General features: G+C 34.8%; 2 protein-coding genes across 2 annotated transcripts; one reads left to right on the top strand and one right to left on the bottom strand.

Moving 5' to 3' along the window:
* Nucleotides 1-1,953: 1,953 nt before the first annotated feature.
* On the bottom strand, nucleotides 1,954-14,450 carry LOC132548318 (lysophospholipid acyltransferase 2-like). The gene is made up of 12 exons (XM_060212172.1): nucleotides 14,342-14,450; nucleotides 13,255-13,400; nucleotides 12,701-12,871; nucleotides 11,963-12,073; nucleotides 11,188-11,323; nucleotides 10,873-10,914; nucleotides 9,427-9,517; nucleotides 6,289-6,390; nucleotides 5,325-5,428; nucleotides 4,813-5,013; nucleotides 3,638-3,789; nucleotides 1,954-2,265 (listed from the first exon to the last, which is right to left on the bottom strand). The coding sequence occupies exons 1-12, from the start codon at nucleotides 14,420-14,422 to the stop codon at nucleotides 2,163-2,165; spliced, it is 1,440 nt and encodes a 479-aa protein (XP_060068155.1). The 5' UTR covers nucleotides 14,423-14,450; the 3' UTR covers nucleotides 1,954-2,162.
* A 225-nt stretch (nucleotides 14,451-14,675) lies between these two features.
* Nucleotides 14,676-18,973, top strand: LOC132548310 (tetratricopeptide repeat protein 32-like). Its single transcript, XM_060212165.1, has 3 exons — nucleotides 14,676-14,812; nucleotides 15,789-15,946; nucleotides 17,612-18,973. The coding sequence occupies exons 1-3, from the start codon at nucleotides 14,676-14,678 to the stop codon at nucleotides 17,737-17,739; spliced, it is 423 nt and encodes a 140-aa protein (XP_060068148.1). The 3' UTR covers nucleotides 17,740-18,973.

Genomic DNA, 18,973 nt, shown 5'->3' with positions numbered 1-18,973 from the left:
ACAGAAACGGTTCAGTGAGACAATCTGAAGTAACAGAATCACAAGTGTGTTTATCAGTTCACAGAAACAGTTCAGTGAGACAACCTGAAGAAACAGAATCACAAGTGTGTTTATCAGTTCAAAGAAACGGCTCAGTGAGACAACCTGAAGAAACAGAATCACAAGTGTGTTCATCAGTTCAAAGAAATGGTTCAGTGACACAACCTGAAGAAACAGAATCACCAGTAGTGTTTATCAGTTCACAGAAACAGTTCAGTGAGACAACCTGAAGTAACAGAATCACAAGTGTGTTTATCAGTTCACAGAAACGGTTCAGTGAGACAACCTGAAGAAACAGAATCACAAGTGAGTTCATCAGTTCACAGAAACGGTTCAGTGAGACAACCTGAAGAAACAGAATCACAAGTGAGTTCATCAGTTCACAGAAACGGTTCAGTGAGACAACCTGAAGAAACAGAATCACAAGTGAGTTCATCAGTTCAAAGAAATGGTTCAGTGACACAACCTGAAGAAACAGAATCACAAGTGAGTTCATCAGTTCAAAGAAATGGTTCAGTGAGACAACCTGAAGAAACAGAATCACAAGTGAGTTCATCAGTTCAAAGAAATGGTTCAGTGACACAACCTGAAGAAACAGAATCACAAGTGTGTTTATCAGTTCACAGAAACAGTTCAGTGAGACAACCTGAAGAAACAGAATCACAAGTGTGTTCATCAGTTCACAGAAACAGTTCAGTGAGACAACCTGAAGAAACAGAATCACAAGTGTGTTTATCAGTTCACAGAACTGGGGAGGTTTCGTAAAATAAATCTAATATCAACCCAATACAACTGAACAACATGACTGTGTAACAGAAATACTACATTTCAATTTATTTATAAATAGTCTTTTTAAGTTAGTGCAGCCTAAGGTATGCATGTGATATTAAGCAAAATAATGAACATGAAAATTATTGAAACTTCAAAGGTAACATTTTGTTCAGTTAAAGCGAGCAAACAAATTTTATTGTTGCAAAGAAGGATCTCAAATGTCTCTACCCTCTATTCTAAAGGGGATATGATTAAGTATTTTGGGAAATCTCATCTCTATATTTCTCTGTCCTAAAAGGGACATGATAAGTGTTTTTTGGAAATTTCATCTCTGTATTTCTCTGTCCTAAAAGGGACATAATACGTATTTTGGGAAATTTCATCTCTGTATTTCTCTGTCCTGAAAGGGACATAATACGTATTTTGGGAAATTTCATCTCTGTATTTCTCTGTCCTGAAAGGGACATAATACGTATTTTGGGAAATCTCATCTCTGTATTTCTCTGTCCTGAAAGGGACATAATACGTATTTTGGGAAATTTCATCTCTATATTTCTTTGTCCTTGAGGGGATATGGTTAAGTGTTTTGGGAAATCTCATCTCTATATTTCTCTGTCCTGGAGGGGACATGATAAGTGTTTTGGGAAATCTCATCTCTATATTTCTCTGTCCTGGAGGGGACATGATAAGTGTTTTGGGAAATCTCATCTCTATATTTCTCTGTCCTAAATGGAAGTATGGTGATATTTTTGGGATGATTTTTATTTTCTATCTAAGATTGCAGCAGCATTAGTGATTCAAACAAATCAATCTTTCATCTGTTTGAATAGAATCCTAAAATGGTCCAGGATTAAATATTAAATAAATCCATCAATTTTTAGCCTGAGTAGTTTCTGGACAAAATATTAGTAAAAAGCAAATGCCACAACAGAGTAATTCCTGATCACTTTGTCAAACCCAGTGGCCAAAATCACTGGTCAAAACCCAGTGGCCAAAATCACTGGTCAAAACCCTGTGGCCAAAATCACTGGTGAAAAACCCAGTGGCCAAAATCACTGGTCAAAACCCAGTGGCCAAAATCACTGGTCAAAACCCAGTGGCCAGACACACTGGTCGATCCCAGTGGCCAAAATCATTGGTCAATCCCAGTGGCCAAAATCATTGGTCAATCCCAGTGGCAAAAAATATCATTGGTCAAAACCTGGTGGACAAAATCACTGGTCAATCCCAGTGGCCAAACTCACTGGTCTAAAGTCAGCAGCTCATATCACTGGTCAAAACTCAGTGGCCAAAAATCAAAATCTGTCTCAATAACCTACTACAAGATACCAATGAGTCCACATTTCTGTTCTTCATTCGCTTTTCTTGATATCTTCTCGTTTCTTTGGTGGGCTGATGAAAGTGAAGTAGACAAGTGTCACAGCTGTAAAGATGTGAATGTAAAATCCAACCGATCTGAAAAAAATCACAATTTTTTATTTCATTAAAACATGATTAAACCCTGTTGTATTACTTTAAATTCAATAGGAGGACAGAAAAACATGATTTCTACAGGATTGGCGGTAAAACAGAGAAAAAATTCCTTCCAGATTGAGTTTATTATTCAGAGACCTAAAAATCGTTTTTTCATTTGATATAAAGGATCAATGCTTTTTAGTGACGCACAGAAATATAACCTATCCCATGTCATACATGAAGGGCATTTAACAGTTTCCTATTGAATTTCATCATTAATCATTTTTTTTCAGATATTTGACAGATATTAATTTTTCTGTCATACAATATAATATTAAATGAGCACATTCAACAGTTTTTTTTTTTTATTAGTAACCTTTATGAAAGAATTTGCAAACTAAAACATGAAACTAATCTATGTTCAATTTACAAGAGGCCCATGGGCCATAACTGTCACCTAACATGCTCTCATGGTTATCGAGGAGAATATGTTTAAATGATTTTCATGTATTTGACACCTATGACCTTGATTTAAGGTCATTCATTTGAACGAACTTGGTAGCCCTTTATTCCAGCACGCTACAAAGCCAATATAAAGTCCCTGGACCTCTTGGTTATAGAGAAAATGTTTTTTGAAGATTTTAGCATATTTGACCCCTGTGACCTTGAATAAAGGTCAAGGTCATTCATTTGAACAAACATTATAGCCCTTCATAGCAGTATGCTACTAGCCCAATATCATGTAATTGGGTTTTTTGGTTATTGAGAAGTCGTTAAAAGATTTTAACATGTTTGACCCCTTGATAGACGGTCAACGTCATTCATTTGAACAAACTTGGTAGCCTTTCATCTGAGCATGCTACTGGCTCAAAACCATGACCCTGGGCCTCTTGAGAAGAAGTCAAAAATGTAAACTGCTTACAATGCACCACAGACAATGCAGGACAAAAAGTCATAGCAATAGGTCACTTGAGACTTTGTCTCTATTTCTTTTCTCAATTTTCTATTCTTTGATGCCAGAAAGTTATGAAGTTAAGTTTGAGAAAAAGAGTGATATTATGAATTGGTTACAATATGCAGTATCCTAGAGTTTTATATAGTGCTCTATTAGTGTCTGCTGCAAAAAAGTTATCTAAAATGAGTGTAAAGAAAACCGTGTCCACAACAAAGATTTGGAGAAAAATCCACTTTTTCAACTTTTTAAACACCAATCAATGCAAAAACTGAAAGAACCATTCTGATTGGTCAAAACTAAAAATGTAATACCATCACTGGATATAAAAGGTACTAGTTAACCATCAGACTTCTTATATCAACTCAGTATAAATGATAGTCTTCGCTAAGGCTTGTTTCCAAGGTATTTACGACTTACATCAACAGTCTAAGGCTGGCTGATAGGGACAGAAGACAAAACGATGAGGCCAGGTAAACGTTGGCCATCCTTGTAGCAGCAAATGTTATACAGTCATAGAAAAACTTCATCTGTTCCGTTTTTTGGAAATACGGGCGAATGTTTCTCCGCACCTGTAAAACAACGAAAATTAAAAACCATGCTAGTAGAAGGCAATACTATGTTTCTGATAGTATACAGCATCTATTGTGTATTTCCACAGAAATACGCGATACAAATTCCAGCAGTAGCCAATCACAGACACTTGCGCAACAATGTATTCCACCCATAATGCAATGCACAATACACAACTTTTGGTTATACTAAATACTTGTATCTGACAACAAGTATCAAGATATGAATATCAATATTACATCACAGACAAGACAATTCTTCATTTGATATAATGATGATAATGTTTGCTTAAAAAAATCACAAGAGGAGTACCCTAATAAATTTATTTACAGCGAAATAATGAAAGATATTTCAAAACGTTTTCTACAGGCCCATAATGTCACTAAAAATAGAACTTCTAACAGAACTGTTTGACTATTGAACTCCAAAAATTAAAACAAATATAAGATCCAGTAGGAGCTCTTCAATTCAAGTGTTAGGTCCCTTTAATGACTGGAAATTAGCAAAGCCATATGATGTTATGGCTTTGTATATTTAATAACAGCATTAGCTTTTTTTCATTTTATATATCTATTGTTTACTGGTTGGATCAGGTTACTTCAAGGGGATTAAATTTCATGGAATACCTCCTCCCCTGCATTAAGTAGTAAACAGCACAGCATGTCAATAATCCCCGAGATTAAAAGCAGAAATAGTTACTGGATCTTTTATTTGATTCTATCTTTAATGATTGTGAATATTTAGTAAAATTAAATACAATTTATCAACAATGGTCTATAAAATAAAGAAATATTTTGTATTGTAACAGATTTAACACTAAGATATAAGTAATTATCAACAACTCTAGAGAGCTGTAAGGGATGTATATATATAGTTCTCAATCTGACAATTCTGTAAAATCATGTATTTTCATGGGACTTCATTTTTGTGGTTTTCCAAAAATCCACAAAAAATAATGATTTTACACTACACTAAAAATATTGGTCACATTTCCAAACAAGGATAAATCCTGTTATACATACCTGTCTAGTCGCAAGAATGACGAAAGCTGTGGTGACGAATGTGAGGTAATAGCCAGGATAGAATCCATGCCACCATGCGCTCACAACAAAAACACACACAGTGTTATACGCCTTTGGCGTACGGTCATACACAACCCGGCGTAACCAAATCAGTGTCTGGATATTCCACGTATCAATGTTAACTTTCAGGCTTGTGGCCGTCTACAATGAAATGGACGTGGAATACAATCTATTGCACAATAATGGATGAAGGACAGGCTTTTCTGACAGGTAACAAATAATATTACAGGACTGGTTTCTTTTCAGACAAGTCACCTACTGTCACAAAACATTAAATGAAATCTCCTTACCAAATGTTCCCCAAGTTATCTATCTTTGTCCTTTAATACAATACTGTAAACCAGTTTATTAATGGCTATTAATTTTCATCACTATTTATTTTCATGATTTTATCCTCCTAGACGTCTCAGCGGTGTGTTTTAATGAATATGCTTTAATCAGCTAGAACATACCTCTAATTTCCATATATGGAGATTGTTCAGTAAGTCCCACTTTTCCTTGCCATTTTCATCATAACCATTGAATCCAAGTCCTGCACTTTGGTTTGTCAGCTCTCCTGTAACAAAATCAGATAAAAAGGACCAATTTAAAATAACACAGAAGAAGCAAGAGAGTCATTGCCCTAAATGATCATCTGACAATCGACGAATGGACAGAGAGTGGTCTGACAAATCTGATGAATTCAAATTAAAACATTCCTTGAAATTATCGGAAACTCATAAATGATAAGTTCTGTTCATAAAAAACACTTGTGTAATCAGGTTATAAAATGGTTACTGTGGTTACCAAGTCTAAGAAAGCTGAAATAAGAACATATCATCTGTTTCTTTTTCTTTACAAATTAAACTTCAGTGGTGTGAATGAAACTTAAGAAGTAGTTCAGAATATTTGTTCAATATGAGTTAAGTTGGATTTAAGACCAAGGTTGACAAATAAGATTTGATCAGGACAATCTCGGGATCACTTCATGCATGTTTGATATCATTGTTATTCCTGCATAATGTTTTGGACCAACTTTTGTGAAATCTATCTTGGCATTAAGAAGGATTAGTGTTTTGAAGCAAAGTATTGTCAAACTTCCCCAACTGGGGTTGTGTCCCTCGAGGTCGAATCAGCTTTGTGAATTTAGAAATAATTGCCCACTCACAATGATGTTTCAGACCAAATTTTGTGGAAATCCATTAAAGCATTAAGGAAAAGAAGTGCTTTGAAGCATCTTGACCACTTGGGTCAGTTGACCTAAAAATCTTATAATATCACGTATCTGGAAATGAGATAAGTAAGGCCTGTACTACTCTCTTTGTTTTAAAAGAATCCTTGAATGTCATCGCTTCTTTCCTGTTTGTATCCAGGTCTCCAGAAATACAACGTCTTACGTTATTGAAATGTTGCAGGTTTTTTTCTTTTGCGACATACCTAGTTTCCAGGCGAAGTAGTATTTTGCTCGGACCAGTGACACACAGATGAGTAAGTACAGATTACGGTATAAGATATTTGTGTCGTACAGGAACTCGTCCTCTGTAAAACAGTAAGAAAATGCGGACAAGTTAATAAAAAGATAATGACAGCTCAAAATGGAGGACACATGGGTAAAACAGGAACAAATCAAAGATTCACACAAATACCATTAAAATACAAGGAAGTTAGACGTCAAATCCTGGTCAGTAATGTTACACCCTCAAACCACAAGAACATAAATAACGATGAAACTACATGACAAATTATCAGGAATTGAGGAATGAGATATTTCCCAGTGAAATCATCGTACAATTATATCATAAAAAATCAGATAATGGCATAAGACAAAAACAAAATCAAGATAAAATATTCAGATATATCTAAGATAATCTTCACAATATTTGTTTAAATACAAGAGGTCCATCTGGCCTGTATCATTCATCATTTATTAATGTCTTGTAATTAAATCTTTACGTTGTAAACATAAATCAATATCATGATCCAGGGTTTCTTTGACCTTACTTTGACCTTACAAGTCTATCAAGGTCACAGGTCAAACATCATGACTCATGTCCTCCTAGAACCTTAAAACTGAGCTAATGTCATACCATAACCCATGACTGCCTAGGACCTTGAAAGTCATTATTTTGAAAAAATATTTATAATCACTTATCATTGCATACTACTTGACTAATATATCCAAAAAATATGGAAATTATTTCTAAAGATCTTAAGAATTTGGATTCCTGTTTGATCATTAAATGCTGTCACAAAAAATCATTTACAGAAACATGATCTCTTCATCCCAGCATATTACTGTCCCACCAGCATATTACTGTCCCAGCATCATGGCCCTGTATCTCTTAGTGAAAAGTTGTCAACTTAGACTTCATACTCAGTTTTTCACCTGTTCTGTCGATAACTTATTTGATTTGTCATCTGTTCCTTTGATAATTTACTCAGTTTATCACCTTTCTGTTGATAACTTGTTAGATTTTTCAACTTTGCCTGTGATAATTTACTCAACTTTTCATCTGTTACCTTGATACTTTACATCATTTTTCATGTGTTCTGTTGACAATATACTTGGTTTTTTACCTATTCTGTAGATAATTTTCATCTATTCTGTATTCTGTTCTGTATAATCTACTCAGTTTTTCCTCTGTTACTTTGATAATCTACTCAGTTTTTCCTCGGTTTCTTTGATAATCTACTCAGTTTTTCCTCGGTTTCTTTGCTAATCTACTCAGTTTTTCCTCTGTTTCTTTGATAATCTACTCAGTTTTTCCTCTGTTTCTTTGATAATCTACTCAGTTTTTCCTCTGTTTCTTTGATAATCTACTCAGTTTTTCCTCTGTTTCTTTGATAATCTACTCAGTTTTCCCTCTATTTCTTTGATAATCTACTCAGTTTTTCCTCGGTTTCTTTGATAATCTACTCAGTTTTTCCTCGGTTTCTTTGCTAATCTACTCAGTTTTTCCTCTGTTTCTTTGATAATCTACTCAGTTTTTCCTTGGTTTCTTTGCTAATCTACTCAGTTTTTCCTCTGTTTCTTTGATAATCTACTCAGTTTTTCCTCGGTTTCTTTGCTAATCTACTCAGTTTTTCCTCTTTTTCTTTGATAATCTAATCAGTTTTTCCTCGGTTTCTTTGATAATCTACTCAGTTTTTCCTCTGTTTCTTTGCTAATCTACTAAGTTTTTCCTCTGTTTCTGTGCTAATCTACTCAGTTTTTCCTCTGTTTCTTTGATAATCTACTCAGTTTTTCCTCTGTTTCTTTGCTAATCTACTCAGTTTTTCCCCTGTTTCTTTGATAATCTACTCAGTTTTTTCTGTTTCTTTGATAATCTACTCAGTTTTTCCTCTGTTTCTTTGCTAATCTACTCAGTTTTTCCCCTGTTTCTTTGATAATCTACTCAGTTTTTCCTCGGTTTCTTTGCTAATCTACTCAGTTTTTCCTCTGTTAATTTGCTAATCTACTCAGTTTTTCCACTGTTACTTTGCTAATCTACTCAGTTTTTCCTTAGTTTCTTTGATAATCTACTCAGTTTTTCCTCTATATCTTTGCTAATCTACTCAGTTTTTTTCTGTTTCTTTGCTAATCTACTCAGTTTTTCCTCTGTTTCTTTGCTAATCTACTCAGTTTTTCCTCTGTTTCTTTGCTAATCTACTCAGTTTTTCCCCTGTTTCTTTGATAATCTACTCAGTTTTTTCTGTTTCTTTGATAATCTACTCAGTTTTTCCCCTGTTTCTTTGCTAATCTACTCAGTTTTTCCTCTGTTTCTTTGATAATCTACTCAGTTTTTCCTCTGTTTCTTTGCTAATCTACTCAGTTTTTCCCCTGTTTCTTTGCTAATCTACTCAGTTTTTCCCCTGTTTCTTTGATAATCTACTCAGATTTTCCTCTGATTCTTTGATAATCTACTCAGTTTTTCCTCTGTTTCTTTGCTAATCTACTCAGTTTTTCCTCTGTTACTTTGCTAATCTACTCAGTTTTTCCACTGTTACTTTGATAATCTACTCAGTTTTTCCTCTGTTACTTTGCTAATCTACTCAGTTTTTCCTCGGTTTCTTTGATAATCTACTCAGTTTTTCCTCTGTTTCTTTGATAATCTACTCAGTTTTTTCTGTTTCTTTGATAATCTACTCAGTTTTTCCTCTGTATCTTTGCTAATCTACTCAGTTTTTTCTCTGTTTCTTTGATAATCTACTCAGTTTTTCCTCGGTTTCTTTGCTAATCTACTCAGTTTTCCCTCTGTTTCTTTGCTAATCTACTCAGTTTTCCTCTGTTTCTTTGCTAATCTACTCAGTTTTTCCTTTGTATCTTTGATAATCTACTCAGTTTTTCCTTGGTTTCTTTGATAATCTACTCAGTTTTTCCTCTGTTTCTTTGCTAATCTACTCAGTTTTCCTCTGTTTCTTTGCTAATCTGCTTGGTTTTTCCTCTGTTTCTTTGATAATCTACTCAGTTTTTCCTCGGTTTCTTTGATAATCTACTCAGTTTTTCCTCTGTTTCTTTGTTACTTTTTCTTTTGATTATTCATTCTGATCTTTTGCTTGTTTTTTTTCCAGCTCCGTTGATACTATGATGCTTACCTGTCATCCTTGACACGGGGAAGAAGATAGGGCTCAGTAACATCAGGATTCCACAAACTGCCACAATCAGACCAGTCTCCTTCATTGCCGACTACACACAAACAAAATAACCATTAGGTTACACCAATTTTTGAAAATTTTCAATGCTATTTGTAAGACAGCCATAGCTATGATGAAACACAGGTGCCTATAAGTCCCGATTTCTTAAATCTTTAATTACCCATAATTTTTATCAATCTATCAGAAGCAACATGACCATGAAAATAAAATACTACTGAGAAATACATGTCTTAAGGTAATAACAATTTTCATGAAAGAAATCACAGCAGACCACACAGTGGCTATACTGCTTTTTCATATCTGTTTATAAAAGGGAAACTTTTATGATTTGAGAAGGACCTTACAGTGCTCTGTGAGAAACATCACTGGGTTATTTACAAATACAGGGTGATCCATTAATTCTGTTACCATTTCAAATCTTGATAATTTTTTTTATCCTGAAGGTGCATTGTTCTGTGAAGTTTCATTTTAACTTCTATGTGCATAGTTTTATAAAATGTAGTTGGCTGGATCACAGAATGATAATTTGATATGGCCACTATTTGTTAGAATTATTTTCTCCTCTATTTCCTCTTTAGTTTTATTTCCTGATGAATAATGAACTGGTCCAGATTTACAGTTCTGATTAATTACAATTTTCCTGGTATAAAATATTTCCTGTTTGTCAATTTATCAACACTGAGATCAATTTCCTGAAGGAGTAATTGTAAATTAGAATTTTATTGAAATCAGGTGACATAATCTGACCACAATGTACTTGAAGGGTAATGATATGCACCACCATAATTATCAGACAGGGAAGTAATATCGATGGCAGGAAGGCTCACTTCCCTATTCCCTATAGTTTTAAAAAGTATTTTAAAAGTTCAGTTTTAATTAAAAAAAAAAGTGTTATGTGAAAATTATGGAAAAGTCACTGGTAATTTTACAAAAAGTGAAAAACTTTTTTCAAAGTTGCACACAACTGAAATTATATTTGGTTAAAATTGTTACTTTCCTACAGAAGTAGTTGGATTTTAAATACTCAACTCTATTACAAGCATTTTAAAAGTTCAATTTTAATTAATTGAAATATCTTAATCTCAACTAGAGAAGAAGATTTAAAGCCTGACTTACTCCACTATCATTTCTTGTTCCTTAGACCTCAGGAGCCTACATACACCATTTATACAAAATTAGTTCCCCTATACTTATTCATGTTCATGGTAAAATCCAGTCAAAATCAGACATCCCTATTTTCTAAATGTTCAATAAATTCAAAAACATTTAGAAGAAATATAGAACTATATTTTCTGACCACAAATGATAACTATTCACTTCATATCAATGAAAAGGTCTGAAAGGGAAAAAAGCCTCTAAGTTTGTGTCACTTTATCAAGTATTTACCTCAGGATTAGGTGTAGGTCTTTCTGTCTCATGATTATTGACCTAAAAAAGATGAATAAAAGCACAGATTATTTGAAATTTCAAAGCAAAGCACTTTCTCATTGTGTGCTTTAGTTATGTTGCCTGAATACAGGAGAGATACAATAATACTATATGTATCCCTTCATTACCAGGTTACATAACACAAGAAGGATTAGATAAATAAAGAGTAAATTTAAGTGATCTAGATATCTTCATAATTTTGTATCACATTTTTTAGAATTTGAACTTTAAATGAAGAACATGAGGACTGTGATTAGAATATAATGAACTTACTGCTTTTGATTCTGCAACTTTGTAATTTTCACCGTTTATAAAATGGATGTAATCAGCATAAAAGCAGAGAGGTCCAGCCATGAGACCATGGAAACAGAAGATGTAGCTAAAATAGGACAGGGCATCTGGAGTTTTTCTGTCAACATCAAAGATAATCTATAAATATCAAAGATTGTCTATAAATATCAAACATAATCTATAAATATCAAAGATAATCTATAAATATCAAAGATAATCTATAAATATCAAAGATAATCTATAAATATCAAAGATAATCTATAAATATCAAAGATAATCTATAAATATCAAACATTGAATCTTAAAGGAGATTTCACTCATATGAGATATAAGGAAATGCCTCTTAGAAGCTTGGCCTTGGCAAATCAAAAATCAAAACATTGAGATGTGTTTCATCAAATCTTACACTGAATGAAAACAAAATTATGATACGTTATTACCTACCTCAGAAAAGTTACATTTTGACAAGTTTTTAAGTAAAAATGTGCAGGAGAAAATCTAATGGTGGCAGATATTTTGTTGCACCAATTTCTCTTCCTGACAAAATATCATTTTCCATGTGACACCAAAATTAACTTCTAATTGCCACTGAAAATTGTTCCTGGGTAAATTATACTAGAGACAGATGCAAAAATATAACACAGGTGAATCTGGTTTTTAATTCATTTTTGTATCAGGTTTCATGTGATCATTACAGTAAACCTGACACCCTACTGATAGCACCAGTATTCACAAGACAACCATTACAGATACCTACTTAATGCACATCTTTTTCTGGTCCTCAGACAATTTCTCTTCCTCTTTCTCTGTTCCATCATGTAGAGCAAATGCCACACTGGTACATTTCTGTGTCATCAACATCAAGGGTCTGTACCAACAACAAAGTCATAAAACTGTTGAGGTCAAGGTAGCTTCAATAACCTTTGGAGTTATCTGCCCTTGTGAGCAGGAACTAATTATTACATTAGTTTGAATGAGAAAATTATGTCATTTTCTCACAAACAAATGAGGTTACAATCAATATCTGCTAACAAGAGCAGATAACTCTGCATCGTGGAAAGACAGAATAAGGACCCTGACAACATTGTGCTCTTCCAAAGCACTCTGATAAAACATTGGTGACCAGATTCACATCATGTTTTGTAATTAATGTCACAACATGTATTTGTTTAATTGTCCTCACTAGGATTCGAACCTGGTACCTCTGGTTTACTAGTATTATGCTCAACAGATTGAGCTAAAGAGAAAATCTATCTTGCCATGTGGTACATTGCACCTAGTATTTTATCTGTGTTACAATCGGCTAAATTATCCTCCCCAGAAATTGGTCATTACAAAAATCAATTAAAATGAATAGAATTTACCCTTTCGTATCATAACAAAATTTCTACCATGAAAATATTTTTTCCGAATTTCACTTCTCCCATTTAAACCTATACATTCCATGACTTTCACTGAGAAAAAATTAAGTGGGACTCAGAATCAAATTACTTACCCTGTCACATCAAGCGAAAAGCCAAAAAAGTCATAGTATAATCTGTATAAATGCATAACAGAAGTGTAGCCCATTGCCACAGCAAACACCATCTTATGAAATGAAGCCCTGGGTCCATACAACATCAGCAAATATGGTATGGCGGAGTAAAGGATCATGTGAATGATCTGGCTGAAAAAAAGAAGAAGATATTTTTACAATCAACAAAATCAGTCATAGAGCAAAAAGTAGCATGATCCATTTGTGTGGGGAAAAGCCTTGTGCACAACTTTACAAAACTTATCATCAGGTTGGAATAACTCAGTCCATATCACACAGAAGTGATTGATTCTTTTAGAATACCAGATATTTTCTGTACTTACACCTTAACAAACACATGGCCTCTAAGGCTTCCTCAATTTGGAAATTCAAGAGGCTAGGTAATTAACAAGCTAATTAAGAAATCACTTTTAAAAGAAAAGTCTGTTGTGAAGTTTGTTAACTTATCAGGTATACAAGATGTCTTTTCCTTTACAATGACTAAATACCAATGATTTTCTGAGTGTGATACTTACTACCCAAAACAGAAAAATGACAGGGCAAGGCCAAGGCATAGTTCTACAATGTGTCTCTGAGTGCTGTTCTCCAGTGATCCAGGAAGTCTCTTTCTCAATTGTATTGCACAGAAAAATGCTATTATATTGCAGGTGAGGTAGTTTACCTGTCAAATCAAATCACTAAAGTTTCAAAGTAATCAAAATTTTCTTACATCATCATTCTCTTCTAATTAACAGTACAGCAGCTAACTATAGGGCCAAGGCCAAAGAGAAATAATTCTGTTTGGTTATTTGGTGATAACTGTAGTGTATGTGTATATGAATTAATTTTTGCAAACCATAATAATATTCATCATAGCAATTGGACTACTTTTTGTGTACATGGTGCTCCCAGGTGCATGTACTTCACAACCTAAACCTCTTTTCAAAATGTACAATGTAATTCAACCTCATTTTTAATAACATGCACATAAATGTACAGGTACACAGATTATTCAAATGCTCTGAACTCTCGTTATGTTTTGATTACATCAGATATTTCATATTTATACCTTTAAAAATCATTTAAATAAATACTGGCACAACACAAGTTTTACCCCAGTTTTTTTATACTGCACAACCACAAAAACTGATTACTAGTATCAAGTGCATCATAATTAGCTGACATCAGCAAACCATTGATGCTTAAGAAGAGATAACTGGTAAATGTGAGGCAATCTTTGGCCTCCTCTTCAGTTTTGTGTATTTTCAATTTTTAGCAAATTTGACACTCATATTAGCGTGACCTTGTTGATTATTAAACAGTTAAGTTACTAAATTGTGAATGTGCAAATTATCGAAGCTTTTTAACACACTCAATTTCAAAATGTACAATTGTCACATAAACATCATACATGAATATGTTAGATATGTACACGTCATGGTTAATATCAGTGTTCATGGTGTTTTAATATTTGTTTTAATTTATTTACATATGGTAATGATTAAAACTGTCAGTTAATCAATCGAACACAGAAACGAACGTTTAATTATAAGACAAATCTAAACACCGTTAAGGTAATATTTCCTAGTCTGATTTTAACCACCACGACCACGAAGAACAAACCTGGTCAAGCGGTAACCCGGTAATATTAGACACCGGCTGAAGCAGCCCTGAGCCCTGATAAAATTGCCCAACGTGAACCATCGTTCATGTGTTCCTGGTTTGAGATTCACAAATTCTGTCAGTTACTCTCAGGTGAAGGTACATGTGCGTGGAGTAGGTAAAGGACAAATTATGCCTATTATTCAGACTTCAACCAATGGCGTTGTAAACAACGTTAGGGTTATATAAACGCTTTAATGAAGGAAAGTAGCTAACAGTGCATGACAAGCGTATGCGAGACTTATAGTGAAACAACAGGAACGATAACTCGTACAATATATGTTAGTCAAGAACGATGGAGGGCGATTTACGTTTATTTGAGCTAGCGAAATCTGAAGAGAGTCAAGGGAATCACGACAAGGCTTTGGAACTGTATTCATCTTTCATAGATTTCACAAGCAGGGACAACCAATCTGACAACAATGACTCTTTGTAAGTTGGTATAGCACTGAATTTAATAAGTTGTCCTACTTTCGCTTTGACACTGCTTGACCGATATCCTGAAGTCTGGGTCCATAGTCAAAGTACATCATGCTTTATTTAGATGAGTATAGAAGTTGAAACTTCGACCTTATATCATCATGTCTACTGTACTCTTAGAAATAGTAACCAGGCAGGGTGTTTATAAAGATAACAAACGGATCATTCGAAGCTGACAGACCCAGATTTAGAACCTTCTCTTGATCACGAGTGTAGGCTAACGCTTACACGAGTTGCCGATATACCTTTCACATGTACAGGTGATGGACATCACGTACACACTTTACAAGAATGCATGGCCAATAGTCGTGTATTAAACATATTGACCTCTGAACATAAAGGACTTTTGAGAGTTTAAGTACTTCCTGTATATTAAGTTATACTGAAAATCTAAATGTAATTATCTATAAAGAACTGTATTATTCAGCAGAACCAGATTTTCTATTTACATCTGAGCTGGCTATATAACCCACGTGATCTTGAAAGTGGATCAATTGAACAATTTATCCCAGGTTGTTACAGGCGTAATATCAGCACCCGAAGTCTTTTGGTTATTGAGAGGAAGTTGTTGGAAGATTTCAAAATAGTTTACCTCTGTGACTTTGAATGTGGTTCAAGGCCATTCATTTGAATTACCTTGAAGTCCTTCATCCCAATATGCTACAGGCCCACTATTAACACCCTGAGTGTTTTGGTTATCGAGAATTTGTTTTGATGGAAAAGTTGAGACCCGATTGATGGAAGGATGGCTGCTAGATGCTACACAACAGCATCAGCTCACTTAGCTTTTGGGCAAATGAGTTGTTAAATGACTGGAACAGATAGATGGGTAAAAGATGCAAGAATATTTGAATTGCCCTCTATCTGATGATATACAAAAAGTGATGAGCTGAAAACTAGTTATACTGTTTACCTTGTTTTTTTGTAGGAAACAGACACTCGCACTGGCCTATAACAACCGTGGTTACCTTCGATATTTACGTGTGGATTTTGATGAAGCTGTCGAGGATTTCACAAAAGGTATTAACCTTGATCCTGGTCTTGCTGTGGCTTATTACAACCGTGGCACCATTCACTACCGCCTTGGTAAGTAAAAGTCAAATGACAGACATATGTTTGTCTTTTATTGTACAGATAGGGTAACTGTATGTGTAACAATACATCTATTTTTAGCTCACATTACAGTATTCTCTGTTTGATGTCAGTCTGTTAGCTTGTGGTCTGGTGTAACGTTTCATTGTCTCTTATCAAACATCTTCTAGAAAACAGTAAGATCAGGAGTCCACATGTTTTGCCATCGTGTAACTGGAATCAAGTATTATATTTATATATAAGAATCTAGTAAGTAAAATTGAAGGTATGGTCCAATATATTGGTACTGGGTCCTAACAAATAAATGTTTATGTATGTCAGATGCATATTACTGTAATAGATATATGATCAATGAAGTAATAATGAAACAATGGAACAGTCAAGTTTTCGAGCAATCTGCCGCTTTTATTAAGATAAAAATATTACATAGATTACATCTCAGACATAGAACATAAAAAATACAAAATCATAAAGTTAAATTGAGAACGGTGGTGTACTGGGGTAAATAAATTTTGGTGTCTTGATAATCCCTTTCACCTGATGAACGCCAAATGCGCTTTTTAAGGGACCAAAAAACCATCCTAATTTGTTGTATTGGAGATGGTGATTAAAATATATCAATCTCGGTATGTTTCGTACTGTAGACACTGAACATATATGTCATTATGTATATATAATTGATATATTATATATCTAATATATTTTCCACATAAAAGTAATTTACTTTCATGGTTACCAAGATGAAATGAGTTAAAATCTTTGAAAAAATGGGTTATACCAAAAGAAATACATGTATGAGATAGGGAAAGATGGTAGTTCCATAGGGAAGCTACTATTTTTAAAAAAATAAGGTCAAAGGTCACTTTGAGTGCATGAACAGGTCAGATGATTGAAAACACCTGAAAAGGTCATATTAATGCAGGCTTAGGTAATCACAATGACACCAGTGTAACCCCTTTAGGCTGTCATAGTTCTTTTTTTTTTTTTTATTGGGGGAGGGGGGAAGTTTGCCATTACATTCCACACTGTAAACTAAACACACAATACACTTAAGAGAACTGGTTACAATGTTTCCTTAGTTGGCTGGTATATACAAGTGTGTTGTTACCAGTCCTAATCATTGATAGTTAACTGGATAGTTTGAGAGAAGTCCCCCCCCCCCCCAACCCCCACAACCAACCCCCACAAACCCCATACAGAAGAGAAAACCGAAAAAGGTGAATCAATATCAGTTATTGATACTTTATCAAATGTCTCTACTGTTTTTGGTCTTTGTCTGGCCTCTTCATGCCAATTATCTAATTAAACTTAAGATTGTTGTGATTTACCTCCCTTGATTCATCAGTACCATTCACACCTTCACATATTGAGACAATATTATAATTATTATTACATTCTTAACAGCCCGTCAACACATAAAAGGTCATTAGGCCATCATACGGTAAAACAAAAGAGCTGAGAATCTGTCAACATGTATTCACCAGATTAAAGATTATATCAATACCCGTATATAGGTCTGTTTCTTTTGTTTAATTATCTAAAAAGATGTACATTCTGGCACCATCCATGGTTGCTTAGTGTCACCAACTTTTTTCATTGTTCACTAGAAGATTGAACCTATATAGATCTATACCTACCTAATGTTTGTCTGTCTTTCAGGGAGGTTTGACACTGCGATTGCAGATATGAAAGCTTCCCTGATGAAAAATCCAGACTTTACAGAGGCAAAGACAGGACTGGAACATTGTTTAGCCGACAGACAGGAAAAGCTGGACAGACCATGGTGAAGCTGAAGAGAACTCTGTCAAGTTGGAAAGAACTTGGTGAAGTTGGACATAACTTGGCAAAGTTGGACACAACCTGGCAAAGTTGAACACAGCCTGGTGAAGTTGGACAGAACCAGGTCAAGTTGGACACAACCTGGCGAAGTTGGACACAACCTAGTGAAGTTGGACAGAACCAAGTCAAGTTGGAAAGAACCTGGTGAAGTTGGACAGAACCAGGTCAAGTTGGACACAACCTGGCAAAGTTGGACACAACCTGGTGAAGTTGGAAACAACCTGGCATAGTTAGACACAACCTGGCAATGTTGGACACTACCTGGTGAAGTTGGACACAACCTGGCAAAGTTGGACTCAACCTGACGAAGTTGGACGCAACCTTGCAAAGTTGGACACAACCTGGTGAAGTTAAACACAACCTGGCAAAGTTGGAAAGAACCTGGTGAAGTTGGACACAATCTGGTAAAGTTGGACACAACCTGGCAAAGTTGGACGCAATCTGGCAAAGTTAGACACAACCTGGCAAAGTTGGACAGAACCAGGTCAAGTTGGACACAATCTGGTAAAGTTGGACACAACCTGGCAAAGTTAGACACAACCTGGCAAAGTTAGACACAACCTGGCAAAGTTGGACACAACCTGGTGAAGCTGGACAGAATCTGTTAAAGGTGGACAGAACCTGATCAAGTTGGACACAATCTGTTAAAGGTGGACAGAACCTGTTAAAGTTGGACACAATCTGTTAAGGTGGACAGAACCTGGTCAAGTTGGACAGAACCTGGTCAAGCTGGACAGAACCTGATGGTCTCAGTAACTATATTCCATATAATGGCAAACTGTGTCTTATTTTCTGCCAAAACCAATTCATTATTTCCAGAGACGACAAGGAGAAAGCAGAGCTCACTAGAACAGTTTAGATTTGGTGCAGGTTATCCATTTTGGACACAAATTCAATTAGGTACAGGAAAGGCCAAAGAGTTCAGAGTGACAGAAACTGTTGTTGTATCAGTGAGGATATCTTATCTAACTAATTAAGCATGAATGTTTTCAGCGAAACCTACAAGTCAATACCTATCCCTGTGAATGAACTGATACACATCGGAGTGTTAGAAATAACCAAAGATCACAGACAGTGAAAGTCATCAAACAAGAGGGGCCTTTCATCATTGAATGTAACTAATAAAAAAGCTAGTCTAGCTAGCCGAAACATGTCAACCTAATAAAACTACCGATTACGGAA

This window comes from Ylistrum balloti, unplaced genomic scaffold (genome assembly GCF_031769215.1).
Source record: "Ylistrum balloti isolate Yb309-2 unplaced genomic scaffold, AGI_CSIRO_Ybal_v1 Utg370008, whole genome shotgun sequence".
In the NCBI taxonomy this organism is placed as follows: domain Eukaryota; kingdom Metazoa; phylum Mollusca; class Bivalvia; order Pectinida; family Pectinidae; genus Ylistrum; species Ylistrum balloti.
Note: the sequence above shows the minus strand (reverse complement) of the source record. Positions and strands in the feature narration are given on the sequence as shown.